Source organism: Myotis lucifugus, unplaced genomic scaffold (genome assembly GCF_000147115.1).
Source record: "Myotis lucifugus unplaced genomic scaffold, Myoluc2.0 scaffold_128, whole genome shotgun sequence".
Lineage (NCBI taxonomy): Eukaryota > Metazoa > Chordata > Mammalia > Chiroptera > Vespertilionidae > Myotis > Myotis lucifugus.
The window spans coordinates 1,438,607-1,454,142 of record NW_005871176.1 but is presented as its reverse complement, the minus strand read 5'-3'; the positions used below and the strand labels follow the sequence as shown (position 1 = coordinate 1,454,142).

General features: G+C 37.0%; 1 protein-coding gene across 10 annotated transcripts in view; it reads left to right on the top strand.

Annotated features, from left to right (window-relative positions):
• Nucleotides 1–15,536, top strand: part of EIF4G3 (eukaryotic translation initiation factor 4 gamma 3) — a 271,609-nt gene that overhangs the window by 191,961 nt on the left and 64,112 nt on the right. For 8 of the 10 annotated variants that reach the window (XM_023758375.1, XM_023758374.1, XM_023758378.1 and 5 more), the window contains 5 exons: nt 1,637–1,725; nt 7,395–7,641; nt 10,103–10,236; nt 12,646–12,759; nt 13,150–13,260. In XM_023758375.1, coding sequence (XP_023614143.1) covers nt 1,637–1,725; nt 7,395–7,641; nt 10,103–10,236; nt 12,646–12,759; nt 13,150–13,260 — 695 coding nt within the window. The remainder of the gene's footprint in view (nt 1–1,636; nt 1,726–7,394; nt 7,642–10,102; nt 10,237–12,645; nt 12,760–13,149; nt 13,261–15,536) is intronic. The other 2 variants (XM_023758371.1, XM_023758370.1) reach the window with 1 other exon arrangement.

Below are 15,536 nucleotides of genomic sequence, written 5' to 3'. Positions count from 1 at the left end.
GCATACATACATGAACATATACTTAGTAAAAGACTGCGAGGCAATAGCAGATTTAAACCAACCCACAGTCACTGTAATCTGAGCTTCATACTTTGAGAAAATAGTTTACCTTGAGTAGGCCAGAAAGGAAGAATAACAGCTGGTCTAATAATGTTTTCTTGTTCAGTGCGGTTCCTTGGAGGAAGGGTAAAGAAAAATTGGTTTGCACTTGGCTGGTGTGGCTCAGTGGTTGAGTGTCGACACATGAACCAGGAGGTCATGGTTTGATTCTTGGCCAGGGTACATGCCCAGATTGCAGGTTCAATCCTAGTTGGAGGTATGCAGGAGGCAGCCAATTGATGATTCTCTCTCGTCATTGATGTTTCTATCTCTCTCTCCTTTTCCCTTCCTCTCTCTGAAAATCAATAAAAACATATTTGAAAAAAGAAAAATTGGTTTGAGGTGTAACAAAGGAGTTTATGGTGTTGGGTTTTTTTAATGGTACAGTAAATTTGAGAAGAAGAGTGTTAAATGTCTCCTTTTTGTTGTCCCCCAAAACAGTGTGAGTATTCCTATTCTGTTCTTCCAAAAAAGATTTGAGGCTGTCCCAGAGAAAGTAGTTGGTTCAGTCTAAATGAATGATCTTGTATTTCTGTAGAGAATCAGCTTGGTGTTTATTCACTTTTGGTAATGCCTCTATTAAGTGGCTTTTCTTTGACTCCTCTCCCTACCCACCTGCCTGTAATACCTCATTTCTACCTGTTGACTCATGTGTTGCCTTCTATAGGTTCCTTTAATGTAATCTATTAGCTATCTGGTGTTTAAATTGTACATTCAAGTGTTGGATGATTTTGGAATTTGTAAGAAAAATTCATTTTTAAAAATTCTTTGTAAGCCTAATTTTTCATCTAGATCTTCTGATGCAATAGAATAATTCAGTAAAAATAGTTTTCTTTCTTAATTGTCACCCCAGCAATATAAAAGGCTGAGCCAACAATATTGATCTGAAATGAGAACTGAATGCTGTAGAAGTGTTGCCTATCAAATGAAACCTTAAAGTATCCTTTCGTCTAGAAAGCTTTAAAAAACAGAATCTGAGATACACTATTTTTGTAGCTCAAAAGGAACCTTAGATATCATCTAATCTCACTCTTATACTATAGTTGAATGTGCAGGGGCCTGAGAAGTACAACTTGCTTATGATCACATAGGTGATGAGCAATAGAAGCAGGCCCGTGTCTAGAATTGACTGGTAGGCCAGTTTCCTATATTGATAATCACCATTTACTGAATTATGAGCCTGGGTATGTCCTAACCATGAAGTAAGTAGGAGGGGGAACTTATGCCACTGCATGGAAGGCTACATGAGCTGATGAGAATAATTTGTGCCCAAGACATTTGCCATTGCAACCTGTGGGCCACACTACACAGTTGTTCACTTTATCATTCATCTGTCTCCTCAGTATGGGTGAAAGCCCTCTTTTCTTCTCCTAAATTTGAATACAAATATTATTTAGACCAGTGGTTGCTAACTGGTGGTCCGCGGACCACTGATGGTCCGTGAGGTCCAAAAGGTTGACAACCGCTGATTTAGACCTAATATTTCCAAACATAACTTTGCAGTGGGAAGTAATGGTAGCCTGATCTTGTATTTCAGCTCAGACAGCTATAACTGCACCAAAGATGTGGAAGAAACCAAAAGATCGGACCCGAACCACTGAAGAGGTGTTAGAAGCAGAATTGGAGGTAAGGGGCAGCAATAAGTCTCTTTAGCCTATCTTCAGAACAATGGTGCCATTTCCCAAGACAAGTTTATACCTCTTTCTTGATACTGTTTTCCAGGCAGAATTTGATATATCAAGCTCAATGTCTGACTTTTTTAAAGTACATTTACAGAATTTGAAAAGATTTTCAGTAGCATGTTCAGTTTCATTGAATTCTTGTCTCTCTTTCAAATACCTCTTCTAAAATGGCAAAAAATAAGTTATTAATTTTTGGTTAACCCTTTAGTCCCTTTAATTGGATTTTTCCTTATATTAACCAGATGGAAAGACTAATCCAATACAGAAAAATGGAGCCCTGGCCAGTTTGGCTCAGTGGATAGAACATCAGCCTATGGACTGCAGGGTCCCGGGTTTGATTCCAGTCAAGGGCACATGTCCGGGTTGCAGGCTCAGTCCCCAGTTGGGGGCGTGCAGGAGGCAGCCAATCAATGATTCTCATCATTGATGTTTCTCTCTCTCTCTTTCTCTCTTTCTCTCTCTCTCTCTCTCTCTCTCTCTCTCTCTCTCTCTCTCTCTCTCTCTCTCTTTCTCTTCCTTCCTCTCCGAAATCAATAAAAGTATATTTTTTAAAAAAGAAAAATGGAGATAGTTCTTTCAGATACCCATTAATAATGATAAAAATCATCAGGAAGATTTTAGGGAAATTTATTTTGAATCTGTCATCTTTTAACGTCATCTCAGTAAGATAACTTTTCACATATGGTTTCTTCGTTTGAACTAAGCCACACCGATTTTGTAATAGCACATCAGGTCCAGATGATGTGAGGAAGAAACATGGGCAGATGTTAGTCTTAAGTAGAGCTCTAACGATTCATAGTCTGCAATCTCAGTATTTTTAGTGCTGTGTACTGCAGCTCATAAATGAAGAGTAGCTGCCTTAGCCAGTTTTGGCTCAGTGGATGCAGCATTGTCCCACAGACTAAAGAGTCTCAAGTTCAATTCTGGTCAAGGGCAGGTACCTCCAAGTTCACGGACCTTGGTTGCAGGCTTGATCCCCAGCAGCCTCCCTTCCCCTGTTGGGCACTTGCGGGGCAACCAATTGATGTGTCTATCTCACATCAATATTTCTATCTCTCTGTCTCTTCTCTTCCACTCTCTCTAAAAATCAGTGGAAAAATATCCTCGGGTGAGGATTAACAAAAAGTAATAATAATAAATTAAAAATAAAGGAAGAGTAATATAAACTATCTTTTTTTCTTTTTGAACTCTTCCTATTAAAATTTTACTGAATTTTTAACATATAATATTATGTGCAGAAATTATTTTAAAATCACTTTAAATACATTTGTTTCATAAGGTTTTTCTGTCTAGTTATAATTCTTACCCTCTTCAAGCAGCTCACACAGTACCTTTTTGTTAATTCTCCCTATCCTGTCATTGCTCTTATATGATGCTCTGTTGATGTCACAGTTAGTCCCATAGCAACCACAAAAATGTTTCATAGATGTGATTTTATTGTGGTTACTGGGATAAGAATTGGCAGTAACTTATAGTGGTGCAAATAGTTGTTGCACTTCTTGTGGATGAACAAGAAAATGTTGCTTTTATAGAGAATAAAATACCTTCCAGAGGCAGGACAATCATTTATATTCCCTTCAAACTGATTACTCTTTAGATTCAGCTGTGTGTTTGTTTGTTTGTTTATTAGCTTTCTCTTATTATGCTTCATGTTTCTTTGCCTTGTGGCTAGATTTCTAAGCATTACTGAATATTAAATGAGTAGACTACCATTCCTGTGCCTTCACATATTCACCCTCTTTAGGGAATGGATCCCATAGGAAATAGTTCAGGCTTTGTGGACTGCATGATCCCTGGCACACTTTCCCAGCTCTGCTGCTGTAACCCAAAAGCAGCCATAGACGTGTGTAAACAAATCAGCGTGGCTGTATTTTAGCAAAACTTTATTAATGAACACTGAAATTTCATATAATATTCGTGTGTCATAAAATATTATTCAGCCCTAACTGGTTTGTCTCAGTGGATAGAGCATCAGCCTGCGGACGGAAGGGTCCCAGGTTCGATTCCGGTCAAGGGCATGTACCTTGGTTGCGGGCACATGCCCAGTAGGGAGTGTGCAGGAGGCAGCTGATCGATGTTTCTCCCTCATCGATGTTTCTAACTCTCTATTCTTCTCCCCTCCTTTCTGTAAAAAATCAATAAAATATATTTTAAAAAATAAAATAAAGGAATATTTAAAAATATATATTATTCAGATTTTTTTAACCATTATGAATGTAAAAATCACCCTTAGCTTTGACACTATAGAAAAACAAGTGGTGAGCCATGTGGCCCATGAGCCATATAGTTTGCTAAAACCTGGTTTAGATTATTATTCTTCATACATGAGAACTATTTTGACTCATTTTGAACCAATCACTTTTTTCTTAACCTTATAGTTTATAAGTATAATAAAAAGGCATTTGGTCATTTGCAGACAGGCTTTTTTCAGAAATCCAACTTCCTTTCATAAAATTGAGCATTTATTAAAGTACCTTAGTACACACTGACTGTCATTGTCTTCATTTTCACTGGTCGTCAAGCTCTCCTTAGGAAGGTTTTAGCCCTTTCAGGTATTGGCCTATTTTAGATTATATATTGGGTTGTTCAATATTGTAAATACTTTATTACATTATTTAAATTATAGCATAGAAAGATAGCATGGCTGTAACCGGTTTGGCTCAGTGGATAGAGCGTCGGCCTGTGGACTGAAAGGTCCCAGGTTCGATTCCGGTCAAGGGCATGTACCTTGGTTGCGGGCACATCTCCAGTAGGGAGTGTGCAGGAGGCAGCTGATCGATGTTTCTCTCTCATCGATGTTTCTAACTCTCTATCTCTCTTTCTTCCTCTCTGTAAAAAATCAATAAAATATATATATATAAAAAGAAAGATAGCATGAAAGATGATTCCTCTTAAAAATTCTAGTCAAGGCATCTTAAAATTTGTTTTAAAATTTTAGGATATTTCATCATTTGTTACCTACATTGTTGTCAATCTGATTTTTTAGCATTTTAAAAAACTCACGCATTAAGCAGGCAGTTTTTTCAACTAAATTCTTTAAACAAATTCCTATAAAAAGTTCACTTCTGACAGTCCAACCAATAAGGTGCTTTCTTTTTTTAATCTGATTTTCTGAGTAAACAATTTCAGAATTCTTAGACATTTACAAATTAGTTGAATAGAGCTTCTTCCTGCTGAAAGAAAAAAAACATTATAAATATTTAATGCACTATTTTTGTGGGTTCCCTTGAAAAATATACCTTTTTAAAATGTATTTTTATTGATTTCAGAGAGGAAGGGAGAGGGAGAAAGGCAGATAGAAACATCAGGGATGAGAGAGACTCATTGATCGGCTGCCTCCTACATGCCCTGTACTGGGGATCGAGCCCACAACCCAGGTATGTGCCCTTGACTGGAATTGAACCCAGGACCTTTCAGTCTGTAGGCCAACGCTCTGTCCACTGAACCAAACCAGCTAGGGCGAAAAATATACCTTTTAACAATGTGCCTCAGATACCTTAGAGATTCTGTGTTCTCTGAATTATTTTTATTCATGCAATAACTTATACTGCTTTTTCCACTTAGAAGTTAACTTTCCAAGTGATACGTTCTCCTTTAATATCCAATAGATTATTCATAGTTTATTGATTTTATGATGTTTATTGATGGACATTGAAATTTGAATTTCATATAATATTCACATTATAAAAGTCTTCAGAATTTTTTCAACCATGACAACCTCTACACAAACCTCTACACAAAATGCTGTTCTTTAAAACATCATTTTTTCACATTTTAACAAGGTCCAAATTAAGGATTCTATGTAATTGTATATAGAATAACAGTATACTGCTGTTTAAGCAGTATTCTGCTGTTTAATAAGCTTTAGTACCATTTATATGTCACGTTATTAAAGATCTTCTTGATGACCTGTACTTAATTTTAAAGTGGTATTGCAGTTCATTATGACTTTATTTAGACCAGGGGTCCTCAAAATTTTTAAACAGGGGGCCAGTTCACTGTCCCTCAGACCGTTGGAGGGCCGGACTATAGTTTAAAAAAAAAACTATGAACAAATTCCTATGCACACTGCACATATCTTATTTTGAAGTAAAAACACAAAACGGGAACAAATACAATATTTGTATTTGCATGTGGCCTGCGGGCCGTAGTTTGAGGACCCCTGATTTAGACTCTAGTAGAATATACAATAAGAAAAAGTAAGGCTGCTAACTCATGATTCAAACTTAGTAGATCTTGTTTTTCTCAAAGTCGAAAAGATGCTAACTCATGATTCAAACTTAGTAGATCTTGTTTTTCTCAAAGTCGAAAAGATTATCTATTTTCTGCCATGTTTTATAAAAAGAAATCATTTCAGCCTTTATTTTTTTGGATTTTTTATGTTTGTCTTTCTTTTGAAGGCTACCCTACTGTCTTCCCTTACCATACTGTCTCCCCCTGTTCATGTAGCGAGAAAGTGTGTATGTGTGTGTGGTGTGTGTGTGTGTGTACTTAACTATTCCATTGTAGAAACAAGACCTAAAAACTATCTGTTTCTGCTTATCACATTTTTAAATTTAGTATATTTTCACCATTATCTAATGTATGGTAGGAGAAGTTTCACTAATAATACCTGTTATAATTACTGTAACAAAGTAGTATTTGTAACTCTTTAATTTTTAAATAAACATAATTTCATAAATCAATTGGGTAACCACTTTCTGGAGTATATGACATTCTTTTACACAACTTTCTGTTGAAGCAATTCAACAAAGTGTCTATTTTTTTACTCTCCTTGTGCAAATTTATCAGCTTGAATGCCTATTTCCTCTGAGCACTTTTTTCAAGGCTTATTTTCAGAGTGCTTACCCTTCATGAAAAAGAAAGAGACTTAAAGTTCATGGAGAACTTTTCCTCATGAGTTTTGAAAGTTCATAGGGCCCTTAAGAAATCCATTTTTTGATAACTTAAACTGAAATAGTGAAAACTATTATGGTGAATAACTCGGTCCTATTTTGCTTTTTAAAAATAGTCAGGATGCACTAGAACCCGGATTTCTTCCTAGGGGATACATTTCAAGCATTTTTCATACATTATTTGAATAAGGTCACAGTCTCAGAGTATTCTAATAGTCAGTAAACAAAATAGATTTTACCTAACAAATGGTGTCCATGTAAAACAAGAGATGATCAGCTTTGTGGGACTTAGTTACTTTAAACTATTCATTGAACTTTATTTTGCCGCCAGAGGACTGCACAAAAAATACCCTGTAGCGTTTCTTTTTATATTTGCTGAGCTGTAGTGGTAAGGGTAGGCATGTTTGATTTAGATTTTTGACTTGGACTGTTTATGTCCTTCAAGTGCCAAGGATTAACAGTTCTTTCCATTCTAATCTTGGTACATTTAGATTTCATTAGTCATGTTAAAGCATTTCAGTAGCCATTTGAATTATCTGCACTATCCCAGGAGATGAAATGAGAAAAGTGTTTTTAAGTAAACTTACCTTTCTAGTATCATATGCTGCACACAGACATCCTTATCTTGAGTGACATGTTTTCCTATACTCTTGAAGAGGTTTAGGTGTATTTACACACAGTGAAAAAAATATAACCTCTGTGTTCACTTATGCTTTAGCTTACAGTTGAAGAGGAACTTTCAGGTGACAAAATACTTGAATCTGAGCAGGATAAAATGAGCCAAGGGTTTCATCCTGAGAGAGATTCCTCAGACCTAAAAAAAGTGAAAGCTGTGGAAGAAAATGGAGAAGAAGCTGAGCCTGTACGTAATGGTGCTGAGAGTGTTTCTGAGGGTGAAGGAATAGATGCTAATTCAGGCTCCACTGATAGTTCTGGTGAAGGGGTCACATTCCCATTTAAACCAGGTAAGTGTATCCTGTCTTCCTGTGTACATCTTTCCTTTTTCCCTTTATTCTACTGCAATATTAGAGAAATGTTGCCTCTTTCTAGTGAAATAGTGGATGGAAGGAAGAAGCTTATCATAGTGTAGTATTTAAAGAACAGATCAGCAGGCAAAAGTTAGTCATTAGCAAATCCAGAGAGTTCTGTTGGTGGAAGTGATATCTGATGCTAGTGTTCTGCTTTTACTGGCATTGGAAGTGCAGCTGGCAAAGAGAATCAGTCAGCAGTAGGCTGGTTGACTTCCACAATGCATGTTTAATTTTATTGTGAAAGGGGTATTTCAGATATGACCATGTCCCTTGAGAGTGTACTCATCATTTCACAAGGCTTGAACTCCAGTAATTAGTCAGGGGCAGTCTGATTGCATCACTGAGCATCTGAAGGATGGGAAGTGCCCTGTGAGATATATGATAAACCTGAGAAAGTCTTGCAGCTTTAGACATCATCAAATATATTAAACTTCTGTCCCAATACTCTGTAACCAGGATTGACTGAGGTTGTGGAGATATTTGGTGTGGTAGAGAATCATGGTTGGTTCGTTTGATAGAAAATTTGGGGTAGGGGAAGTTTTTTCTTAGTATGCCAAATCTGGAGTGACTTCTGCATTGAGGTAGGGTTTGAATGTAAGATATCAGACTTCAGAAATAATCTAGACCAGTGTATTTCAAACTGATAGTTTAAAACCATTTAATAGGTTGTGAAATTAATTTAGTGAGTTAAAACCAACAATTTTTTAAAAGGAAAATACAGTAAAAAATGTCAGTGTGGCCCTGGCTAGCTGGTTGGAGTGTCATCCCGTACACCTAAAGGTTATGGGTTTGAATACCAGTCAGGCACATCCCTAGGTTCAATCCCTAGTTGGGCCAGTGCAGGAGGCAGCTAATCAATATCTCTCTCTCCCCCTCTCTCTAAAATTGGTAAAAACATATCCATGGGTGAGGATTAAAGGGGGGAAATGTCAGTACATTACATATAGTAAGGGTAATATTGTTTCAGAAATTTATTTATGTTTGTTCTGAGTCATGAAGTCATTATATTTCTTGCTGTGAGTTGTAGTCAAAAATGTTTGAAAGTCATTGATTAATACTCCCTTAATATACTGCACTTACTGCTGCTAATGGTCTTTATGAAATTGTAAGGTTATGCGATTGTAATTTTTTTTAGCTTTAGAACTCTGAAATTACTTCTAAAGATCTAGGCTTGTATCATATTACCATGCATTTGTGGCCACCACCAATCCTTCAGGAAACTGATACACTATTGTCATTTTTAGGACTGTGGATTATATTTTTATATTTCAGTTTGGCAAGGAAAAAATGCACAACTATAACCCCAACTGCCTTTTACTCCTGTAAAGTACGCTAACAGTAATTGGGGGAAAAGGCAATTTAAAATTTAGATCCAGTAAACTACCTTTTAACGAATATAATATGCTAATAAAGATTTGGTTAAAAACTGTAAAATTCTCACAGACCGTCAGTAAGTCTATGACCTACACATTAGGAACCACTAATAAAAGAAGTGAGCTGTCATGAAGTGAGCTGAGGCCTGATTTTGATGAGAGTTTTGTTAATTAAAAGAAAAAATTAACAGTGTGGCTCCGTTAGTTGGGCATCACACCATGCACCGAAAGGTTGCTGGTTCATTTCCCTGTCAGAGCACATACCTGGGTTGCAGGCTTGATCAGGGATATGCAGGAGACAGCCAATCAGTGTTCCAATTTCACACTGATGTTTCTCTCTCTCTCCCTCCTTCTCCCTTCCTCTCTCTAAAAGTCAATTAAAAAATCTTAAAAAAAAAAACAAAGAAAAAATTGTGATTTGCATTTTATTTAATAAAAATTTTAAGAAATTTTCTATCTTTATATAATGAGAATAGGGTTGTAAGTAATGAAAGCTTTAACAATAGTAATCCTGGGACCCTTTAGTCCACAGGCGATACTCTATCCACTGAGCCAAACCAGCTGGGGCCAGAATCTTAAATAAGTTATTTGTTATTGTGTTTTGTGTCTTTTTACATTTTTTTTCTCCAAAATAACATTTCCAAGTGAATAACTAAAGTATTATTTTTCCTGAAACCAAGAGTACTATCAAGTTCCTTATTTCTGAGTTGTTTATTGGCATGGTAATTTATTTTATGAGAATTATTAAATGGCCCTGGCCAAAGGCTGCTTCATGTGTTTATGAATGGTTCCTATATCAACTTACTTCAGCTCACTTTACTATCCAGTGGTACCCAGAAGGAATAAAAGAACAAATGACAGTTTAAAATCTTTACGTGGCATTTTCTGACTGTAGCTCAGTATTTCCTTTGTGTTTGTTTATGATGAGATAAAGTAAATATTGGAATCGGATTTGTATTTTTACTGGATATACATATAATGACCTCATAGACAGTTTGTTCTGCCTCCATGCCTTTTTCTAGAATCCTGGAAGCCTGCTGATACTGAAGGCAAGAAGCAGTATGACAGGGAGTTTTTGTTGGACTTTCAGTTCATGCCAGCCTGTATACAGAAACCAGAGGGTCTGCCTCCCATCAGTGATGTAGTTCTTGACAAGGTAAGCTGAGTACTCAGATAGTGATATCTTTTTGGTGGGAACTGTTTTTGTTTGTGTGTGTTTTTATATTTTACTGATTTTTTTTTAGAGAGAAAGGAAGGGAGAGGGAGAGAGAAACATGGATGTGAGAGGGGAACATGAATCGGCTGCCTCCCACACATACCCCACCGGGGATCGAGGGGGAAACACAGGCATGTGCCCTTACTCAGGAATTGAACCAGCAACTTTTCTGTACACAGGGCAATGCCCAACCAGCTGGTCCACACCAGCCAGGACAAGAATGGGTTTTTATTATCAGTGCAAATATGTGAAGTATGAGCAATTTTTAGGAATTGTAAGACTAAATGGTGTTTCAATTAAAATATATAATGTTTAAGAGTTAAAGTTTTCCTAAATATTATTGGATTGTCAGATTTCTTATACTATAATAATAATGGGGTTTGACCCATATTTGAGTGATAAAGCTTTAAAATTTTTTAATTGTCTGCTTATTATAGCTATTTTTTACTGATGTGGTGAAAATTGTCGGTTGGGCTAATATAGCTAAAGTGAAAGTGATACCGACCTCTTTCCCCACTGTCCTGCAATTTCAGTATGGAATTAGAATAGCATTGAGGGCAGGTCAGAAACTTAGGAAGGTAGATCAAACTGAAATAGGAGTCAACATAATTCAAGTAATGTATATCTCAAAATTCCCCCAATAAATTCTTGTAATGATTAGTCTAATCCTCTGCATATAAATAGGCATCCTTTATCTTCACATCTGACCTTAATGGTGCATACAGAAAATTAGTACAGTCAGTGTTTATTTTGTACTAGAGGCTTGATGCACGAAATTCGTGCACTCTGCCCGGCCTGCACCCTCTCGCAGTCCTGGAGCCCTTGGGGGATGTCTGACTGACGGCTTAGGCCTGCTCCTCGCTCAGTCCCAATTGGCCAGACCCTAGCAGCAAGCTAATCTACTGGTTGAAGCATCTGTCCCCTGGTGGTCAGTGCAGGACATAGCGACTGGTTGACCGGGCAACTGTGTGCCCCCTGGTGGTCAGTGCACATCATAGTGGTTGAGAGGCCTTAGCATATCATTAGCATATTACACTTTGATTGTTTGTACGGAGGACTGGACACTTAGCATATTAGGCTTTTATTATATAGGATGTTTATTAAATTTAAAAGAGTGAAGTCAGATGTTTACCTGCCCAAGTATTCCTGTAAATCAGTGATGAACCAGTGCTGGTGATGAAGCTTGAAATATTTTTGCTTTGAAGAGGAACTGTTAATCCCTAATCAAAGTAGAGGGTAAATATCTTATAGATTGAGATCCTCCTCTTACTAAGATTTCTAACCCTGGCTGGCATTGCTCAGTGGTGGTTAGAGCATCGGCCTGCACAAGGGAAGTTTGCGATTCGATTCCCAGGCATGGGCACATACCTGGGATGCTGGAGGCAACTAGTCTCTCTCTCTCTCTCTAACCCCCCTCCCTCCCCCCTTCCCTCTCCTCTTCCTCCACCCGCTCTTCTACTCTCTGAAAAATCAATGGAAAAAAAATCTTCACTCCTCAGGTGAAGATTTAAAAAGACAGGTTTCTAGTAGCGGCTTATCCAGACATTATTCGTATTATTTTACTCTGATAGTAACAGGTCTTCTTATTTCTATTGCTATCTAAGTCTTTTCTCTCTGGTACTTACGTGAGGACAGTTGAGTGATTGATTGGCAGTGCTAATTTAAGGCTGCTTCAGAGGGCAGTTGTTATATCCACTGAATTAGATTATTCTCTTAGAAAATATTCCTTCCTGTCTTCCTACCTTAACTGTTTCTGACCTTGGCCCATCTTTTGTTGATTTCTCGCTGAGCTACTTAGCTTTGCTGAGTCTATAGTCATATTCTTTGCCTATACAAAGCCAGGTAACTTCGATTGGCAAGACAAAGTGAGATTTTAAATGTTATCACACGTGAAACATAATCTCCTTTTGTCACTTATTGTCCATTCAGAATACAGGCTGTTCTAGTCATAAATCAACAGCATCAAAAACAAAATAAAAATGATCAATAGCAGGATTCTCATAGGCAGATTGGTCTGATGTCCTGAATATGCTGGGGGAAAAACCCTAAAATTTGACCCTAGTTATAGGATCTCAAAATAGTTTGTCTTTGTCATTCTACTGGTCTTGACTAGTTAAATGACTGTCTAGCCTCGTTTGGAATTCCAAGGCATCAGAAAACCACTGCTGCCTGAAGGGCTCTAAGGCTCGCCCAGAAGAAGCTATCCAGGTTCAGATTGGACTTTCGCTGGTTAAGGATGCCAGTGGTTACCATTTCAGCTGACATAACTCTTCAGTCTAAGTTTTTTTGTCTTTGTGGTAGCAGATGCTCTGGAACTTGTGTTAAGCTTTCCTTTGCTTCTTCATACAGATCAACCAACCCAAATTGCGAACTCTAGACCCTCGGGTTTTGCCTCGAGGACCAGATTTTACTCCAGCCTTTGCAGATTTTGGAAGGCAAAGCCCTGGTGGAAGAGGTGTATCTGTAAGTGCAAGTTTCCTACAACCCAATTAGAAACTGTCAAAGACTTATGCCATCTTGTCTAAAGCCAAGAGCGCAGCTTTTATTCATTGATTCCTTTAAGCAGGAAGAAGAGTAGAAGAGGTGAAGACTATCCTTTCCAAACTAATATTAAAGTAAATTAAGAATACACTTGAGTCGTTTTTACTTAAAAAAAGCTGGTCTACATTAATTTGACCTTAAGTTTTATGTATATGTATATATATTTCACCCTCAGTTGAAATGACCTGCAAATGGGTTAAAAAATAGAGCCAACCTTGAGTATGATTCCTATTTTGTTCTGAGGTGTCCTGATATAGTAGAGATCTCTGATGACTTTCAGCTAATGGTCATTCTTTGTCCTTGTTTCTACAGATTTGCAAAGTGCAGAGCAGGCATGGATTGCCAATTCTGGAACAGAGCAAAGCCCCAACTTGCACTCCACTGGCGATGTCGCACCCACCCCTGAAGAGCCTGCCTCTAGGGGTGCGCTGAATCCTTGTTTTTATTTTTGGTTTTTTTAACAATAGCTTATGATGTTATAATATTTTATGTTTTGATTTCTCACTTACTATAGCTCATGAAGTGAAAATATGAACAAATGACACACACAAAAGAGTGCAGTGTTAGTCAACTGCAGATTGCCTTTACACCCCCTAGTGGCAGGCTCTTCAGCGGTGGAAGTGGCATCACCAATGGAGTTATGCTGGGGCACTGCCCTGTGCAGGGTTTGGCAGGCTCAGCCTGCTCCATGCTTTGTAGACTTGCAGAAAGCATGGGGGAAAGTTGCCAATGATGTGAATGCCTCTTTTTTCCCAAGTTGGAATGGCTTGAGAGCACTTCAGGTTCTGGAGATGCTAGGGTCTGGTGTACCTTTGCAGATCACCCTGTTTTAATACTATTTTATGTTTGTAAAAATATTTTTATGTAAGGTGACACTTTTTATTTCCCCATCACCTTTTTATTTCTGTAATGGCAACTTTTGAAACCTGCTTGGAAATAAGACTACACCGTCTGAAAACAAATGTCACTTTGTAGGTATTTGAATTATTTGATTGTTTGCCAGCAGCCTGATTGAAAATATTTAAATGCGTACACTGTGATGGAGGCTTTGTAAAAACAGAAAATCTCCTTAACTTAAAGCATATTATTTATTGAGCACCACCATGTAAAGACCTCTGTGTGTATAATACTCTGTTCTCACACAGGTTTGAAATTTAAACTATATATACTCTAAATGCTATGATAAAATTTTTATAGAATTTTAATTGCCTCGCCAGAAAGTCTTAGAAAGCAGCTTTCTTTTCTAGAAACCATGTTATACTTTACTTTTCAACATTATTTTCCTTTTTGGTGGTTTAAATTTATATTTCTGTCAGCGTTTGTTTTTGTTTTGATTAATATCTGTGCTTCTCAAACATTTGAAATAATGATGTCATTTTGATTAATCTCTGGGTAACAGCATCTGTGGTTGTCATATTGCTCAATTTTGCTCATATGTTACTTGCAAAAGGTATTGCTACATCTCTTCTAGTGTATTCTTCTCTTTCATTACCAAGTTGCTATTGTCTGCTAATTAGGTATAACAAAAAGAAAATATTGTGAATTGAGAATAAGCTATATCTCTTTTAAAATATTGAAATTAGAAAATTAATTTTAAAAATAACCATCACAATGTATGTTTGCCCACTAATCTATATGCCTACATATATCAGGTAAATGTGTTATTCAATGAATACAAAGTAATATGACTGGAAATAAGCCATCATCAAGAATTTGTAGTGTCTCCAAAAAGGTCAGCTTTAATTGTTTAATTCACTTCTTTAAATAGCTTTGTCATCCGGCACAAGCTAATTTTAAAGCAAAATTGCAAACTATTTTTTTTTCTTTTTTAAATTATTGATTTCAGAGAGGAAGGAAGAGGGAGAGAGAGATAGAAATATCAGTGATGAGATAAAATCACTGATCTACTGCCTCCTGCATGCCCCACACTGGGGATCGAGCCCACAACGTGGACATGTGTCCTGACCAGGAATTAAACCATGATGCTCAACTACTGAGCAACACCGGCTGGGCGCCCAGGTCCTTTTAAAAGTCAAATTACTTGGTGGTCGTGGTATTTTAATAGACCTATACTAGTAACTTGTCATTCATATTCATTTCAACTAACTTTGAGATTAGCTGAGCTATTATTAAAATTGTAGGGACAATGTTTTCCTGAGCTTGTATCATGCTTTCCTCTCTTCTTAAAGGAACATTTGATTGTCTCCCTTTAAAAATTGCTAGGATGAATATTGGTCTTATTTTCTTTGGTTATCCAGGTAAGCAGAGATGTCTCAAATTATAGTCTGTGAATGACATAAAAGCAATATATTAAATTTGAAAACAGATGGATGTAATTTCTTATTGAATATATTTTAAAAATATATATCAGAGTGGGTAAAAATTTAAACTTCCCGCTCACCTGAAAAAAAAAATGAGGCTTACTAGTTAATCAACCCCAAATTTTGGCTCTTCCCTTTAGTTGTGACATTTGTGGACACTGAGCACATTACGCCTTAAAGTTCCTTTTCTAGTATTAATCATGATTGTCTGTCCTTCAGTCAAGAAGACCAGGCTTTATTTCTTTCTGTACACTTCATAATTCTTAGCACTGGATCCTAGATTTTGTTTGCCTTTCGTAAATATTCATTATAGATGGTGCAACTTCTGAAGGATACTAAACATTTGACAATTTGTATTAAATTGTCATACACACAAAA